Source organism: Anguilla anguilla, chromosome 2 (genome assembly GCF_013347855.1).
Source record: "Anguilla anguilla isolate fAngAng1 chromosome 2, fAngAng1.pri, whole genome shotgun sequence".
Taxonomy (NCBI): Eukaryota; Metazoa; Chordata; class Actinopteri; order Anguilliformes; family Anguillidae; genus Anguilla; species Anguilla anguilla.
The window spans coordinates 11,602,230-11,621,596 of NC_049202.1; the positions used below are offsets into that span (position 1 = coordinate 11,602,230).

At 43.7% G+C, this 19,367-nt stretch overlaps 1 protein-coding gene across 2 annotated transcripts in view; it reads left to right on the top strand.

Moving 5' to 3' along the window:
• The window catches only part of prkg1b (protein kinase cGMP-dependent 1b), a 120,776-nt gene that overhangs the window by 98,003 nt on the left and 3,406 nt on the right, over positions 1–19,367 (top strand). For both annotated transcript variants that reach the window (XM_035406191.1, XM_035406190.1), the window contains exons 9-17: positions 1,883–1,957; positions 13,292–13,388; positions 16,068–16,207; positions 17,114–17,203; positions 17,474–17,615; positions 17,703–17,866; positions 18,408–18,530; positions 18,641–18,703; positions 18,827–18,893. In XM_035406191.1, the coding sequence (XP_035262082.1) occupies positions 1,883–1,957; positions 13,292–13,388; positions 16,068–16,207; positions 17,114–17,203; positions 17,474–17,615; positions 17,703–17,866; positions 18,408–18,530; positions 18,641–18,703; positions 18,827–18,893 (961 nt within the window). The remainder of the gene's footprint in view (positions 1–1,882; positions 1,958–13,291; positions 13,389–16,067; positions 16,208–17,113; positions 17,204–17,473; positions 17,616–17,702; positions 17,867–18,407; positions 18,531–18,640; positions 18,704–18,826; positions 18,894–19,367) is intronic.

Genomic DNA, 19,367 nt, shown 5'->3' on the forward strand with positions numbered 1-19,367 from the left:
AAATATTTGGCAAATAAACATCATAACGCTGTGTGCGTGCTTGTGTGCGTGCATGCATGCCTGCGTATGTGTGTGTATATATGATCTATCTATCTATCTATCTATCTATCTATCTATCTATCTATCTATCTATCTATCTATCTATCTATCTATCTATCTATCTATCTATCTATCTATCTATCTATCTATCTATCTATCTATCTATCTATCTATCTATCTATCTATCTATCTATCTATCTATCTATCTATCTATCTATATATATACATATGTATGATTGCCATGTCACTGTTGTACAGTGTGATGAATTGTCTGGCTGGTGTGAATTAATATCACATATGACATAAAAAAAAAGCAGGGAGAGGAGTTGGCGGTGTTGAGAGGGTGGTAAGAGCTCTGCTGAAAGCTTATTCGAGAGAGGAGCAGGAGGCTGCTCTCATTCCAGCTGCACTGATCCGGCTGGAAACAGATGAGGCCACAGCCAGCGAGGTGGGAGGGAGGCTGAGAATCATTTCGCAGACGGGTTTTTCAGCCATGAAGCGTTTCAGAAAGCGCGCTGACCTGCCCTTATATCGGTAATGCGGTATGGTAATCGGAGCTCTCGGTCTCTGGCGTTCTCTCTGCGGTGGCCTGGAACAGATGGCTCTGAACATCAGGCTAAAAAAGCACAAGAGGGCCCTCGACGAGGCAGCCGCTCCCACGCGGAGGGACAAACGGACGCATCGCTCTTGTGTCGTGTCACCGTCCGCATTAGCCTCGTCTCCATTTCGGAAATTTATTTGCCCGTGATTGCGCTATGATTGTGAAAAATGCCTGTGTGGGCTTCTCGCTCTCTCTCTCTCTCTCTCTCCAAGCTGCGTGTTTATGTTTTGTGACTCGGGTGATTAAAATCAACATCAGAGAGCCATTCATTAATTTATCTGCCAGATTCCCTTGTTATTATAAAAACTTCATAAATTACAATTAACTCAGTTTTATCCATTTATTTCTGAAAAGCTTTGAAAGTTTAAATGTGTTGCCGTGTCAGTGCTTACTGACCTTTCAGTAACCTGAAAAACAGATGTAATTTTTGAGTCTGAGATATGGATATGTATCTCTAAAAACATTACATATATCATCATCTGGCTTAGTCTAAAATATAATTTCTTTTTGATTATGAAATCTGTTCAGTTGTAGAACATCAATATTTTTCCCATTGAACTAGAGCAAGCATGACTTTAGTTCTACCATGCATCTTATAATTCTGAGAGGTTGAAGCTGAAGATTAATATTCCATTACAGATGAAGGCACTTTCATAACTATCTCCTCTCCATGATAGTTCCACTGACTGTAGCAGTTTCAGATTTATACTGGTATTTACATGCACGGGTCAGAATAAATAAAATCACTGAAATTATGCATGCAGTTGGAATCAAACAGCACATAAGAGGTTTTTCTGTAAATAATACATTGCTGTATTTTTAACCGGTAAATATGTACCTGAGTGAACTCACATCTTTAATTGGGCTGGTCTGGAACCTGGATTTTGTTTGTGTTTTAGCTTCCCTTAATGTAAGATTTCTTTGCTAAGTAAACACTGAATCACAAATGCTGTAGTCGTCTAAAGGTTAGATGTCCTAGCAATGTAATAAGGACCCAAACACTGAATCACAAATGATGTAGTTGTCTAAAGGTTAGATGTCCTAGCAATGTAATAAGGACCCAGACATTGAATCACAAATGATGTAGTTGTGTTGAGTAGTTTACTAACCCTGCTTACGTAGTGCACTGCTGCAGTTTAAAATGTGTGACTAGATCTGTGTGTGGTACAGCTTGCGCATAAAAGTCTTCTTGGCTTGTGGGTTTAATGTTGTGACCTTTCTTGTGTTTCTTTCTTTTTTCAGCTCTTTTAAACACTTGATCGGAGGCCTGGAAGATGTTTCCAACAAAGGTTATGAGGATGCCGGGGCCAAAGCAAAGTAAGTCCCTGTCTCTGTCTGTGCAGCAGCAGTCTCAGTCCGAAACAGGCTTGCAAATGAGCTCATCAAAGACTTTACTGACGTCTTATCGTTGACTGCCACTAGGTGGCCGGGGGGGGTTTTGTATGCCTGCTTTTGCATTCTGTTGAGGGCAAATTCTTTTTACCCTTGATAGGATGCACAGAGCTTCCATATAGCTGAAATCATTTTATCATTTTAACTTTTTAAAAAAATCATATATTTGTTTATGTCATTTTGCCATACCTTCCTGTGTGTCAGTTTCCTGTAAGACATCTCGTAAATTGATTACACGGAATGTGATCCGTGAGATGCCCTGAGATAATTATTTTTTGGGCCCTGTGTCAAATGTAATTTCATTTAATTGATTGATTGACAGCTGTGGCTAAGGTACATCCTGACGACAGGGCTTTGCGGAAGTGGAGACGGGAGAGACTCCATGGCGGATTGTCTTTCCCGGCGGTCAGATCTGTGAGATGGGAAAATTATGGGATTTATCATTGTTCCTCTCCCCAGCTTCTCTATCGCCAGGGACACGGACATTCCCACGTGTCTTTGCCAATAGAAGTGAAGTCAGTTTTTCCTTCATTTTAAAATGGATACTTCAGCTCATTTTATGAGTGTTCTGTTTGAAAGGTCATACGCATACAATCTGCACAGACACTAACACTCACATGTCCAGGCACCCTGTCAGACGCCTCAATAATTACAAACATGCTAATCGCTCACAAAATGGGGTCATTAATACTATCGTGATGAATGGCGGTATGTGCTGTGCTAGGACGGTCCAGGCGGTGCTTTAATAAATTTGTCTCTGTGGACCTTAACTTGATCTGAATGCTTGTTGCCGGACTGGCCGTCCTTGACCTCGTGGTTATTATTATCTGTGCTGACATGGCTTTCCTGTAGATAAGGGAAGGAAAATAAAATGACTGTATGTTTTTGCCAAAATGAAGAGATCCACTTACTTGAATGCGTTAATGCAGTGAGGTATGAAACGTCACTCTGTTTTGTAATTTGTGTTCGGGCCATGAGTCAGTTTTAGACAGAAATCTGTGGGGATTTTTTTGCGGCGGCCATATTAGATTAGCCCATTTCTGGCTTTCGAAAGGCAGTTTACACAACTGCAGAAATTTTACGCAAGCTGCTTTCTATTTTAGCAAGTCCTTCTGTTTCTTCCCAGTCTAAACAGGATGTAAAGTCATCCAACATGACTGTTTTTAACTGCTCTTCATTTGTAAATTTGGGAAAAGCTTCCATTGCCATGTTGGTCTTTCATCCATGAGGTGAGATCTTCATGTAAACCATTCAGGCCAGCTGATTCATTTGTGCCTTTAGGTGCTGACTGCTGTCAACTCAGTGTCTGGGACAAGAAACAGGCCAGGATTACATCAACAGTTGTGCTTAACTTTGAGACATGATTAAATTAAGTTTTTTTTTTTTCTTTGCGAACACAAATTGGCAAGTTCATTTTGGTGACTGAAGAACATTCAAGTTGAAGAGCACAGGTCCAAATTAAGGACAAATGTTGATTGACATTTGAAAGATTCTCCAGAAGCAAGTCAGCCCTGGAAAAAAAAGTGGGCAGACTCACATGGCTGCACTTAACAAGAAAGAATCAGACAATCTAATCAGGAATCATTACATTCCAAGGCACCGTGCTCTGACTGAGGAAACTGAATGTTAGCAATCAAAAAAAAAAAAAAAAGAAAGAAAAAAACCCCAGAAGACATGCACTCACTGATTATTGAAAGCCACAAAAGGCCTTGCTGAATTAGAGGGGGAGCCATTTTGAGCTCAAAACCGGTCTCATATTTGTGGAGCGCTGCGATATATGCTGCACCAGAGGAGCGGGGAGGTAATTTTATGGTTGCGCTGTATTTGCTCCAGGCTGTGGGGGTCGTGACCCTTGTTGTACGCAGCACTCGATCGATCTCCCTGCTACTGGTAGAGAAAATATCTTCACACGCACAGAGCGGGAAGAGATAGATTCTTTTGAGGGGAGGTGGAGGGGGGGCGGGGGGTGGCAGCTATGAACTCCTGATGTGTCCAATTGTTCCATCACTCTTTTGTCACTGACACCGGTCTGACCGCCGTAGCCTTCGCAGCAGTGCTCGAGAGAGCCCGTTGCCAGTCCTCGCCGCCGTTATTAGTCTCTGCAGCTTGATCGATCGCATCACTTCATGGAAGGCCGTCGAAGGTTTGTGCTCATGATTGACTGGGGCATTGCAGTATTGGAAGTCCTTTTTCTTTTTCAGTATTAGATGGTGAATACAACTCGAAGATTCCAGCAAACAAAAAACATTGAATCCCTCTGTAAATGACTCTGCACTTATAAATAGAATTGATGTTTAAAAAGCAGGTGTTCAGATAATTTATATTAGTCGGACAAAATGTAGAACACGTTAACATGTTGTTTTTGCTTTCTAAACAAATGTATTGTTGCCTTCCTTCAGAATATATATAATCCTAGGGCACCCTCTGGTGGTTCAACATGGTAATTGTATAATAGATATTCTTTTCGCATTGCCTTTGCACAAAGTGGTTACTTGATACTTTATACTATGATTTATCCACGTGTTAATAATTCTTCTCATTTCCTTGAAAATTCAGTTTAGCAAAGTCGGTTACAGTGAATAACAGTGATAATATTCAATGCTATGTTAACTATAACTGGCCTTGCATGGAAAAGTAGATTTTATGTGCTCTAAGTTACAGATGGCATTTGGCTTTAGCTGTTCACTATTTCAATTACATACTGCTGTATGTTATAAGATATGCATTGATCTTCTATTTTTGACTTATTTCTTTACTGGATTTTTTTTGGTCTGTATTTAAACTTTACTTCCCTGTTGTTATTCAAACATTTGAATTCAGTAAATTACCATTCATTTGGTGCCTCTTTACCAAGCCCTCGGATATATCCCGCAGTACACAATGGGCTCTGTGTGCATTAACCATGTCTGAAAGGGAGACGGGCTTTATCATCATCGCATGCAAAACCCAATGGCCATATATTCCTGACAAGCCCTTGAGATGATTAAAGAGTCCACATCTGAGGGACAAAGACCATGCAAAATAGTGCAGAGAGAGCGAAGGGGGAATTAGTGGCCCGGGCTTTCTGTCTCTACTCATGTGCTGTGTGTTACAGGGCCTAGTGAAAGGGCTGAGGAGGCCATGTAAATACCCAATGCAAATGCGGGTCACGATCCAGGCATTCTTTACCTCTCCTCACCCAGCCGTGCGCCTCTACTCCACGCGACCGTTTGTTGTTGCCATGACGAACCGTCAACCGACGTCGGCGGCTCAGGGTTCTCCCGGTCGTTTGGGCCGGATGTAGTTTTACTGCGTTCTCGTTAGCTGTGTGCAGCCCTAGCGCTTAGACTGTGCTTGGGGTGAAATCTGCTGGCGATCAATAATACCTGCAGTTCAGCATTGCATCATGGGAAGTCTGTTCCTTTGACAGGCAGGCTCACATAATGGCAAAATAGTGCAGCCATGAAGCACATCCACGCTGGGTTCACAGTAATTCCTGGGTTACTAATATACCTTCAACTAACCAAACAAAGGCCATAGTGTTTCCACGGCCATAAAAGTTTCATGAAAGTTTAATAACAGAGCACATTACGTAAAGTGGTTCCCTGTCTAAAAAAAACTTCAGGTCACTGAGCTCTGAACTGATGGAAATGAATATACTCTGCTGCACATCTTCTTATTTACAAAACGGAATCCTTTCTCCGCATCCTGTGTCGAAGCATACCAGACATTCAGCTCGCTGTCTCCCCTGCCATGTCTATAAGTAAACAAACCCGGAGATGAAACACAGCTTCCTTTTTGGGCCTAGTGAGTGATTTAGTCTTTTTGACATAACAAGGAATGCTTAGCATGTGTGCTGCCTTTTGCCGCTGATGAATTAAACCTCCTTTTCTACTCTAAACATCTACCGTAGTCTATGGCCCACCAAATAGTGTTTGAGTTTTGAAAAAGCAATACAGCAAACTGGTAATTACCTATGTTCACACAGAGCTGTCACATACTTTATATGGATGTTAAACATTGTTAAACAATGTTTGCATGTTAAAAACAATGCTCATGTGGAGGATGATAAACAGCTTGGCATTCTTTCTGAAGGGGGAGGAGTCATGTGGTCAAGAGGTGACACTAGCCACCTTTCCATCATCGAGTCCGGCCAGGATGTGCCAACTTTCATTTCCTCACACAGGGGTCTCTGGGCTAAATTACTGCTCCCTTGTTTTTGCACTGTCAGGACACTGAAAGGCATTTGGCTTCCAAAGTCACACCAGATCCTGCTCAGATCTACTATTTGGCCCTAGAGAACATTGCTTATTTTGACGGATGCTAGTTGGATCTTTTCACACTGTTTCTTTCATAGATAACTTATAGTTAAATAGCTAATTGAGCTAGTTAGAACACAAGCGGATGTTTCTAGTTATTCTGCGAGCAAATTAGATTTGGAAGGTTGGAAAATATTATTTGCAGCTAATTAGCCATGTTTCTAATTGTAAGTTGGCTTGCAATAATTATAGTGCATGTAATGTAATGCTATATAATGCTAATTATGTAGCATGGTAGCACTCTTAGAATAAGTGTTTTCAGTGGTGTGAAGTGAACTTATGTCAAACCTAGTTGTGGCAAAAAGTGGGAAAAAGCCATTGTTAAAGTACAGCTAGGTGATTTGTTAGGTTATTTGTTTTCTTCACGTGCTCCTAATATTGAAATAGATTATTATCAGTGTTAATTTAACTAGTTTCATTTCTTGTCATAAACCTCTTTGGTTTTCCTCTTATCCATTATTCCCCATTTACATGCATTGTTTAATTCCACTGACATTTAAAACTACAACAAATAAAGACGCCCTTCTACGTAAGTGCTGTGCTATGCAAGTGGTTGCTTTGGGTGAAATATCCATAGGAACCTAAGCAGCAGTAACCTTGCTCTAAGCCATGAGCCCATCTTTAGTTCTCTTAGCCCTCTGAGAACTACCCGAGTGTAGAAACTACCCGAGTGTAGACATTTTTCATTTTTCCTTGGTACAAAAACATGTCGTGTTTCATAGGCAAATTTTTTCGTCTTTCTTTAGGGGACATTTCTGTGAAAAGGTCTCACGTACAGCTCGGCAGAGGGGTCTGGGCTGCAATGGCGGTCATGCCATTGTAGGGTGCCTTTTAGGTGATACGCCATTGAATTGTACTCTTCTGAGGGCATAACTGGCTCGTGAATGTAGAACATGTGATTCATTCCCTCGTCCGGAATTTAAAAAAGTGGTGTGCTGCTGTCAAGCACGGCCACTCACTGTGACATAGGGTATGGAAAACATCTGCCCTAGATAGCTGCAGCACCGTAGTTTATTGTGGTGAAAGGGAAGAGAAAAGACTTGAGCATCAATCCTGTGCAAGGGCTGTGTGCACCTGTGTCCCTGTGAGTCCACGGTCTGAACAAGTTGTACCCGACAGCACCCACCTCACACATAAGAAGGTTGGTTAACCTGAAAGGGGACAGCTGTCCGGTGCGGCAGAACACGTGCCAGCGTTCTGAGAATCTCTTGGCATAAACAGCGTCTATATGTGGCAACGCTGGAGGATTTCCCAAGTCGTGCCAACCTTGTGATCCACATTCTTGATTGGCTGTTGAGCAGCCAAGCCAACGCTTCAAGGACAATGCTCCTATGGCACTTGGTCTTTATAGGCACTTCTGTATATCCCTATGTAAATGTTCTTATGGTGTAATTCACTCTTAGTGTAATACTGTAATTCATGCCAATAATGTGTTATTTGTGATGTTGGGAGGCAGCTAGTGCACTAACTGTAGTTTTTAGTTTTAAATGAACGATTTAAATTAAATCAATTAAATTCTCAGCTGTAATTAATGATTTAATTCACAACACAAACAGTGTTGTGGGAACTCTCTAAATGCAAATAGTTAAACTTGGCATTTTGACAGAAGACATTCTATCTTGAAAGACAGTTATGTAAGATGATTATTTTTACATGCTGCTTTTCGGTCAGGGTCAAAATAAATACGTTTGACAGCAGCAGGATCCTTGGAGTGTTGTGACAGGGTCACAGAGGAAGCCATGCATTCTGCACTGTTACGTAAAAAAAATACATTTCATCTATGACAAATGTAAAATAATAATAATAATAATAATAATAATGAGTGGTTATGTCACCATTGCTTAATTCACAAGAACTGTTAGGGACTGTCTGCTTTATTAGAGTTTCCAATTCAATGAGACACAAATGTGGGATGAACCGCCTCACATGGATCGCAGAGATCGCTCTGATTGATGCTATTTGCAGGGTGACAGAGCCCTGAGAAATAGAGCAAGGAGGAGATTATTAAGTCACCACCGCTGTAGCATTTATGCATTCAAGACCTTGTGTTTGGGTCTAAATGCAAGTCTCCCATCTCTCCCAGATAGGTTCTTAAAGGCTCAAAGGTGCACCTTATTAATCAAGCATAGATCTTTCCTCTGAACACACACAGGAAAACATTGCTGGCTGTAACCGAGAAATAGTCTGAGCTGAATGATTCAAAGAGACACGGCAGTAAAGAAAATCATTTTTAAATTGTAGCGTAGCATATTTTTGTATGGTTTTGGTCATTTTTGGTAATCATGTATTACAATGACATAAAATAATTCCTGGAATCATATTGACAGCAGGAAGTGCTATAAGACGTGGTTTTACTCCACAATTGCGCATGCTTTGCTTTGGTTGCCGTGATATTGTGCTGTTCCGTGCGTATTTGGTTTTATACTTCATAACGCTTACATGCCTGACCCATGACAGAATTCTTCCATAAGCACTAGGGGGCGATCATGTCTTTGATTAGATGACAATTCCTATGAGTAAAGAGTTGTTTCGCTCATTCATCCTTAAACAAAAAAAATTACTGCAGTTTGCTTGTCCACACAATGTTAAAGACATGCTGTGTTTTTAACTCTTCATTGGTAATAAAACAGTATCCAAATTAAGTAATAGTGTCATTGGATCACTCTTAATTTTTAAAAGTAAGAATCTGGTGAATATACACGTTAGAAATACCCATACAAATCACTGACACGTTGACTTGTAATCCGCCTGCCCCTTAAAGCCATAATTCTTGGTGATAAAAATTTAAGCCCTTTTCCACAATGCTGAAGACCCAGAAAAATGGATATTTGAGTATCTGCACATTTCGGAGCTCATAAATCCAAGGCGGCGGTAAGCCCAGGAATGCATTCAAAGACAGACGCGAGGCAGCTTCACTGAGAGGAATATAATGCGACAAGGACAAGGGCAGCGCGGTCCGCTCGGGGCTTAAACTAGCATTTTCTGTCGGGCAGGGACCCCGGGTCACGGGGACTTAATGGGGTCAACTGCCGCATTGTGGCTTAACACCTGGCCGCCTGCCTCTTTCTTTCTACGGTTATTTTTGTTATTTCTTCCCCGCCGGTTTTTTTTTCCGGCGCTAATCAGACGGGAGGCCGAGTGCCCCCTTCTGCTCCGGCCTCATCTGCGCGCTGACCCGCGAGGGAAGGAGCTTTGCTCGGGTCGAGGCTTCGCCCGGGTTATTTGTGCAGCTGAAGCCGCGAGAGGCGGCGGCAACGGCGGCTGGAGATATCGAAAGTGACTGTGTCAGATTTGCGGAATGTAGCCGCCGCGGCACGCCCGCCGCTGCTGAGTTGGTTGAATTGCGGCTGCACCCCTTCAGGAGAGGCCGGCATTACAACAGCACTGTTTGAACAGGGGGGCTTTGACCTTTTTTGGGGAACGGACCTCTCCTTTCTATAAACTTCTCTGTGAGCATTCGTGACATGTATTCTGGATGTGGCGGTACCTGCCCTGTATCTGTTGAGGCAAGAAAAAGGCCCCTAATCAGGAGGGCTCTGTGTATGTCTTCCCATTTCACGGGCGGCTAAGCTTTTACATTCTGTTAGGTAACTCATTTGTAGGGCTTGATTTTGTCCCCGTCGAGGCGCCGTGCCAAAATACACATTTTCCGTGAGAGATTTGAACCCGCGGCCAAGAGCGCCGCACTCTGCCCACGTGGTGTCCCCGAGGTCTTCTGCTCCCGAGACAAACAGGGACATGTTAAACATAGCATTAACCATATCGATCCTACAGCAGGGGAGCACGACCCTATGGAAAATTACTACAGTATATAGACTGGGGGGAGAGGAGCACGCCACCCTCTGGAGGCATCATTCAGCATATCGGCTGTCACTGGCTGGCGCATTACCCCCGCTCACGTGACGCTGCTCTGGGGCCTCTTCCCTCTTAAGGAACAGAGAGCGAAGACAGGAAGTCAGGTGTCACCTGTCAAAGGTCAACCCAGTTGCTATGGTGACGGCCAAACAAACAGCCACGATTACACCTACAGGCAAGCTAGCGCTGTCTGGAACTTGTCTGCACTTTTCAAAGCATGTGCCTTATGTAAACCACTGGCTGTAGTGATGCTGAGTCTATAGGTTTGTGAGGTTTGACAGTTTTATTCAAAATATAACGAACTCTATGTTCAAGCTCCCCTTGAGGCAGAGATTAAAATTAGATGTATTATCTGTATGCCCACATGCCTCCCAACATGCCACCCTTGAGTGCTGACATCGCCATCCTCTTTTGACCTGTGCAGTGTCCAGTGCCAACAACTGCCCTGATTTCTGGAAGCTGTTTGGTGCTGTGGGTTGGATTTATGAGTACAGGGTAATTAACGGGTTCAAACCCTGCCCGCAGCTGTATTTTCAAGCAAGGTGCCCCTACCACAATGGTTGTGTTATTATGCAATTTGATCTCTCATTTGTGTGAGCTGTAACTGTCATTTTGGCCATTTCTCTCCAAAACCATTGAGCTTTGCTGAACATGAGCGAATGTCACTTTTTCTCTCCCAGAATTTGATATACTTTGTCAAGAGGTCACAGAAGGTAATGAAAAATATTGTTCGAGAATTAACAAAAGAGGTTGGTGCATAGCTGTTATATTGAGTAAATGCCTCAGATTTACTGTAATGTCTGATAGTAATAGCTGTCAGATGCAGCATGAGTGCGGGTGACGCTGCCCAGGCTTCTGGGATTGCGCTCGGGTGGTGCGAGCCCCCGTTCTGGCCTGTTACTCGTCTCCCGGGACGTTGTGTCAAGCCGTGATTGGCTGTCCCAGGGGGGTGGTGTCGGGTTCTTCAGCCCGTCAGTTAGGCGGGGGCAGCATCTCTCTCTGCCAGGACCGAGCGAAGGCCGGGGTCTGGCTCAACGTCCCCTGGCAGCCGCGTCTCCCGGCAACCCATGTGTTTCCCTGTCCTTGTCTGCTTCAACCGGACAATCTGTCCCCGCAATGTCCCCAAGCCTGGACCCACTATACATGTGTGCTTAACTTTCTTCCTCCAAGTAAGATGAGCAAAGATGAGATTTGCAGTTAAGTCAAAGTTTAAAGGCTTTTAGCCTGTGCTTACAATCAAAAAAGTCTCCTCTGTCTTCAACCGTGCCCACTCACCCCCGAGTACCAGACCGAGTCACAGACACGCAAATTCATTAGGAACTACCGCTAAAACTCTCTCATTAACCACTTGGGCCGGACATTATGCTACATTGTCCGGTTGGGACCACGAACCGGGCATGTACAAATTATTTGAAAACCGCACACTCCAGTCAAAAACCGGACTTCTAGCAACACTAGCTGCATGGCTAGAGGTAACGTTACTTACTGGTCAAACAGAATAAAAGCCGGGTCCTTTTCATACCCTTTTCATGACATCAGATGATGTTACCAAGGAAAAGCAATTCTAAAAAGGTTCGAAGTTCAGGCCTGAGTGATGGCAGCCCAAGCCTAGTTTTCCACACCGTACAGCGGGACTGAGGGTCCCACACCCTGCTGTTCAGCCCAGTATAGCACTGTCAGTTATGTAAGCAGGGCTTATACCAGACAGGTGTGACGGGAAACGCTCGGTGCTCTATTACTGATCGGTGGCGATTAAGCGGAATCTCCAATGACACTCGTTCGGGGAAAAAACAATGCAAGGTCGTTGGTCTTGTGTTACTTTCCCACAGAAAATCTGATTTTAATTAGGAAACATAAACTATCGCTGAAATAGACAGAATCATTCATCAGAACTTGTTGCGATGAACCAAAGAGATTGTTATGCATAACACTACTGTAATTAAGGAAGCCTAATGAAGATGTTACCTGAAGGAATAACATCTGCCGTGTTAAAAAATTGACGGGGTTAGAAAATAAGGACGAAAAGAGAAAAAGGGAGGTAACCATAACAGGCCTACCAGCCCAATGTGTAACTAGGCGTCCGGTGATTTGTACAGAAGGGTCGAAAATGAATTGCATGGCCTTTCGTATTACGAGAGCCCTCCTTTTTTCTTTTGGCAGGCCACTCGAAATGCAGGCGCAGTGCGCAACTGGGCGAAACCCCACGCGATGTCTGCGTGCTAAAAATACCGCTGGCTTCAGGCGGGCGGGGGGCGTTTGTAGGGGCCGGTAGGCACGGGGTCAACATACTCAGGGTTGTTTTGGCACAGAGGCTCACCCTGTGTGCAGCGGGCGCAAGCTGACTCCTGCGCGGGTTCTCAGCGATACCGTGGCCCCCAGCGATTCGGGAAAACCCTCAGCCAGGCGTATCCTGGGGAGCTGAGCTGTCTGGGCTGTCACGCGCGGCTGGATCCAAGGCTTCGAGCCGCGAGGGCATCGCCGGTCCCAGCACCGAGCTCTGACACCTGCCGGGGCTTCTTCCCTCCTTGCGGTCACCGTCTCCGGCTTGCTCCGAGCCCTGAGAAGCGCTTCTGCTCAGCGCTTTCCGTCCACGCCGCTGCTTCCAGGCCGGGTTTACGTAGCCTGTGTTCCAGAAAGGCCCGGCGGACTGATCTTCATGCAGGGAGAATCCAGGTCTTTGGAGGCTTTTCCTGCCAGCCGCTCGAGGACAACTCCGCACGCCACTCAAAATGTAGAGTGGAGGTGGCACCTCTACTGCACCTTTACGAGGGAAACGGGACATTTGCTACAGCTCCGTAGGTTGTGCACTTGAAAGGAAAAAAAAACGTAAGAATTCTGAATTCAGAAACCACGCGTTGTAAAGACCGCAGTCTTTTTTAGGACAAAAGCCAGGGTCTTTCGACCGGCGCGGTTGAGTAACTTTCAGTTTTTTTTTCGGTTGGACCAAAGAGAGGGTGCAGATGCGTGAGCCTCTTCCGGTCCCGGTGCGGAAAGAGAGGGAGCAGCAGAGCGCTCTCCCCTCGCCCTCCCCGCCCCTGTCCTTCCCCATCACCTACTGGATCCACACCTTTAAGAAGTTCCCCTTCTTCCATCTCAAAAAATGCAGATACGAAGCGGAGAACGCCTTCTTCTCCAACCTCAAGCTGGTGGACTTCAACATCATCGACACGTTGGGAGTGGGAGGATTCGGCCGTGTCGAACTGGTAGGACCTCCATCGCGTTCCTCTTTTTCATTTCATTATTCGCTTTCCTTTCTCGCTGGCTTTCTTTCTTTAGTCCTTTCGTTTCTTTAATTTTATTCTTCTCATCTGGACCACACTTGCGTTTTAGGGGCACAAGAGAATCAGAGCTGTCATCATAGCAGTACACACAAGCACATACATTTATAGTGCAAGTTTATATGAGTGTAGAGTTTGCAGAGCTGAAATCCTCTGAGAGAGATAGAGAGAACTGTCAGGACAGAGTGTCAGCTGAAATTGTGTGAATAATGTCCAGTCAGCCGTATCTGCAAATATGTGTGGAAAATTATGTAATTTATCATAAGCTACATAGTAGCTTAGACAGAGGATATGATTCCTGCTAATGTCAAAGTGCACACTCAAGATTTTGTGACAAGAACTAAAATGTAGCGGCTCGAATCCTCTTTCACAGATTATCTAATAAAAGATTCTGTCATTTATTTCCATTGTGGAATACTTGGTTTTCCTGTGCTAAAAATAAAGAGGCAAGGGCACAGCATTAATTAAATTAAGAAATGGGATTCCCAAGGTGAAACGTTTTTTTGCTAATGCAATTTAAGAGAATCAATTCAATTTCCTATCAGGCATAAGGTTATTCACGGTTTACAGCAGAGAGAATACAATGTCATATTTGATATGTAAGGAGTAACATAACACAGTGAGCACATTAGCAAATGATAAATGAAAGCTGGACTGCTGCAGTAATGACCTATGCATGATTTAAAAAAAAATGTGAGTGTTGTTTTGATCTGGCTCCTTAGTGACAGCGCCAGTCACAGGTTTGAAACATCCTCCGTTCTATTTGAGGTTGATTTTCCGCAAAGTAAGCAGAGAGGATTCTGGGAATCCTGCCATGTGACATGAGATGAAGCCCCGGTCACAGAGGACCAGTAAATAACTGCGCTCAGAACATTGTCCAGAGAAGTAAATTATTTTCAAGAGCGCTATCTTAAAACAATCAGAAAAGATAAATTGAGCTGATACTGTGCACCTACCTAGAGCTAGGGGAGAAGGAAAAAAAAAAAAAAAAACAAAGGCAGCAAATTAAAAAAGGCATTTCTTTCATGTGAAAATCTCTGCTATGAGGTAATCTTCTCCCTATATAACCCCTGCAAAAATGGTTAAAAAAAACATGAGATCTCCTGGCCAGTAGAGGGCATTCTTCACATTGAACTGAAAGTCTGGGAAGTGAATTGCACAATGCTGTTTCATCAGTTAAGGTCAAAACTATTTTAGAAGTTAGAAATGTCACTGCTGTTAACTAGTGATATTCTGTCAGGTGTGGCTAGCTGTTTAGCTACAACAATTGCGTATTTACAAATCAAAACACAATAACAGTTGTCCCATATCCCTCCCATCCCCAGCTCTTGTGCAAACCATTAGTTAACCTGATCAATCACATCTTTACAAATCTGAAGTACATCACATATTAATATCACAGAAATATATATATATATATATATATATATTTTTTTAAGTTCAGCTCAGTCTTCTATTAGGACGTTAAAGCCTGTAAGGTTATCTATAAGCTTAAAGCCTCAATATTTCCATCTACTGATAATTGCTTTTTTTAAAAATAGCTCACCTTTCGTGGTATATATATTATTTTCAGGGGTGCAATATTATACAAAGTCATTCCACCATCCACCAAACATATGTAGAAGAGCTGCCTTTTTCATATCACATCTAGGACATTTGTTAGAGGTATTTTAATAAAACTGGTGCACTATATGGGGTGCAGTAAATGCGAGGCAGAATATTGAATTGGATCATTCTGTTTTGTATTAATCAGTAATTTTTGTGAATTCTGTAAAAGATTTTGCAAATCTTTAACTGAATATTCATGCTGAACATCTCTTTCCCATTTAAGTTTATATTGTATATAATCATAATTGACTTAATTGTTCATAGTATTATATAATTTTAACGTGGCATCTATTCATATTAAACTTTTGATCTTATTCACTCTGTTGATGTGGTATAGTTAGCATTTATCACAAATGGGAAAATTAGCTATACATCTGATGACATCAGCCTAGGAAAGCATAATACAAAGTGCAGTTATGATTTGTTGTATGTTTCATGTTGGATACCAAGCAAGTATATTGGTGGCAGGAAAACAAAAACTCACATAAACTGCTATAGAATTTGCTCAAGAAGCCCTTTGAGAGAGAGAGAGACAGAGAGAGAGACTGAGTGGTGCAATGCAGGAGTCTCTTCCTAGCTCTGAGCTGGAAAAGCCCTGCAGCCTGCCCTAAAGAGGAATCCCCGCCTGAGCTGTCCCTGCCTATTTTAAGCACTGCGGCACCCATAAAAAAACAGTGGCCTTTCGCCTGAGGCATCGTGTTCACAGTGGCGTGAAGCATTGCTAGATAGTAGGGATTGAATGACCCCTGACATGCAGTGCTCCCAAGGATACATGATGTGAAGAATCCAGCTCACCGTGAAAGCATTCTCAGGTTCAGAGTTATGTATAGACCATGAGTCATACGCTATTAGAGGAGGGAACTTCACATCTGCAAAATAGCTTGCTGGACCAGACGCTAATCTTAACAGGGCCTGTGTTTACGTCCTCTGCGGCGCGTGGAACTTAAAAGCGTCTGATGCACGGGCCTCCTCTGGCCATGTCCGTCCCCCCCGCAGGTTCAGCTGAAGAGCGACGAGGTGAAGACGTTCGCCATGAAGATCCTGAAGAAGCGCCACATCGTGGACACGCGGCAGCAGGAGCACATCCGCTCGGAGAAGCAGATCATGCAGGAGGCCCACTCCGACTTCATCGTGAGGTACGGCACGGCGCGGCGCGGTCACCGCCGGGTTATCGCCAAATTATTTATCGCCCTACGGCACGACTTGTACGGAGATAAAGTACTTAGCCACAGGCAGCAGCTGCAGTGTCTCACTTTGGAGTCAGCCATGATTGTCAGACCCACAGCCCAGTGTTCCAATAATTTCACCTAGTGCTATGTAGCAAACACCCGGCACCTCATATGACACGGCCCCATAGCATTATTTGCCTTACAGGCACTAATTTCTGTGAAAGTATGCCATGATCCAGCCTGAGCTTTCCTCGGGCAATTGAGGGATAGTGTCTCCCGCTAGGCCGTCTCTTCTCCAGCTCGCACTCAAACCCACAGTCCATTAGCCCGTGCTATGATGCTCTAACTGCTGCTCCGAGCCGTAGCGCTAATTTACCGTACAGCGCGATTGCGACCACGCAAGGTGACAAAATGGCTGCTCTTTTCGTCCGGCGGTGCCAGAAACACGGAATTTTCAATGACTAACAGGAGTGGTGTAATCGAGCGGTACGGGCTGAGAAAAAGTGGTGTGAGAGCATGTGGAAATGAACCGATACGCGGTGTGTACGAGAGCGCGTGCCCCCGGAGGTGAGAGACGGGTGGATGAGGAGAGAATCGTGCCCACGCGTGAACTCCGTATCTCTGAAATGTCAAATCATTAAACGACATCAGCCGCAATTATAATCGTACACCGGCCCACCTTCTACCCCTGAAGGGGAATAACGTAATGCGGGAGGGTAATGAGAGGAAGAATGAATCGAAAGAAATGTCCGTGGGTCAGTGTTGAGTTTGCGCTCTTTGTCTCTGTCTTATTTCCTGAGGACTCACCCGTGGAGAAAAACCTCTGTGTTTTCTGAAGCGGTGAGTTCAAAAGCTCTCGTCCTTCTTTTTCAGACTGTACAGGACTTTCAAGGACAGCAAGTACCTGTACATGCTAATGGAGGCTTGCCTGGGAGGAGAATTATGGACCATTCTTAGGGACAGGTATGAATGATACATTTCAAGTGACATAAAGCATTACATAACCTTATTTGCTGCAATCTAGTAAATGAAACCAAGACTGAATCACATTTAGAGTATGTAGTGAACAACCCTCACCCAAGGTGTGAGTCCCTCTAACTCTTTAAGGAGAGGCAGAAGTCTACTTGGTGGTGCTGAGGAAAAGCATCATATTGTAATCCACCCAGTTCCTAGTAGCCAAGTCCCAGCCCAGTGTTTGGATGCATAACAAATATAAATAATTTGCCTTTGCAGAGGTTCATTTGAAGACTCAACGACCCGCTTCTACACGGCGTGCGTGGTGGAAGCGTTCGCTTACCTGCATTCCAAAGGAATCATCTACAGAGACCTCAAGCCGGAGAACCTCATCCTGGATCACAGAGGCTACGCTAAGCTGGTGAGAAACCTCAGTACCTCAGTACCTTGGTTTTTAACACCACCCTGCCCCTTGCCCGCACGCTCTGACTCTGAACGTATTTTTCAGGTGGACTTCGGCTTCGCCAAAAAGATTGGGTTCGGGAAGAAGACGTGGACTTTCTGCGGAACGCCAGAATACGTAGCGCCGGAGATCATCCTGAACAAAGGGCATGACATCTCCGCAGACTACTGGTCGCTGGGCATCCTCATGTATGAACTTCTGACCGGCAGGTAAACGCACACCTTGATTTTCCAAGAAAAACTCAGGCATATTGATTAGAATCAGATTGTTGGTTTGCACATTATTGCTTATTCTCACACTAGATGTTTCTACCTGGGTAACAGTCCCTTAAAAAGTGATATATATCTGAATATGGAATACTAAATTGTGGGAATAGATTTTATGTTTTAAAACATGTTTCATGCCTGAATTACAGAGAGTGTCATTGTCAATTAATATGTATTATTTAATTAAAAGATTCTGAAACATACAATAAATTATGTAACATATACAGTATGCATATTGGGGTTGTAAAGGTAGAATAAATGTATATACTGCAATATTATTTATTATTTTTTTGTATTATTTTATTGTTAAATTTTGTCTTGTTTTCACATATATTAAAATATATATTCCATGCATTCTGGATTGAAATGATTTATTGTACTTGGCTAACTGGGCATAATTCTATTTGTCAGGGTGTCTATAAGCTGAGAAAGCCAGAAGGGTTTTTATAATGGTACTCTTGATTTCCTCTTGACCTCCTTCCAGCCCACCGTTCTCTGGCCCTGACCCAATGAAAACATACAACATCATACTGAGAGGCATAGACATGATTGAATTTCCAAAGAAGATTACCAAAAATGCTGCCAACTTAATAAAGAAGCTATGCAGGTAAGCCCTAGTGAAATCTCAAAAGAATGAAACATTTCGGTAGTCAGTTATTATTCTCCTCCTAGTACTCGCTATTGGATGCATGTTTGCTGACAAATGTCCTCTTCCAGGGACAATCCTTCTGAAAGACTGGGAAACTTGAAAAACGGTGTCAAAGATATCCAAAAGCACAAGTAAGTGACAGTGCAGTGAAAAGTTGTGGCGGTCAAACACAGCTGGTAGAACATTATCAGATTCCCTACCTGGAGCCACAATCACGTGTCACTGATTCCCGTCTCGATGTGTGGCTCCCACAGGTGGTTCGAAGGCTTTAACTGGGAAGGGCTGCGGAAAGGAACGCTGACACCCCCTATCGTCCCCACTGTGAGTACAGACCAGCCCTTCGGTTCTGTGCCGTCCCAGAAAAGCATTCTTTTTCGCACAGGTTTTTTTTTATTCCTCAGCTTTCCTCTCTTCTCCAATTTAGAATGCCCAGTTGTAGTTGTAGGCCTGTCACATGACTGCACTGTCCTCTGTTAAGTTATGAGCTCACACATCAGCAGGTATCCCAGTCCTCCCAAAACGCATGCAGCCATCTGAGGCTTCTTCTCTCTGTAATCCACCAGCAAGGCTGGGAGGTTATTGTGGGAAGCCTGACTGATGCAGAAAAATCACAGCCACCCAATCGATCAAAGTCTCACTTGAGTAACAAGGAGGAGAACCTTCCACCCTCCGTACTGGAGTGCCAGCACAGGTACAGAGTGAACAGGGAATTACTGAACTAAGGACTAAATTGACTGAGTTGGATGCACTACTTGGAAGCCCAACATGTTTTTCCCCAGAGCAATTTATAAAACC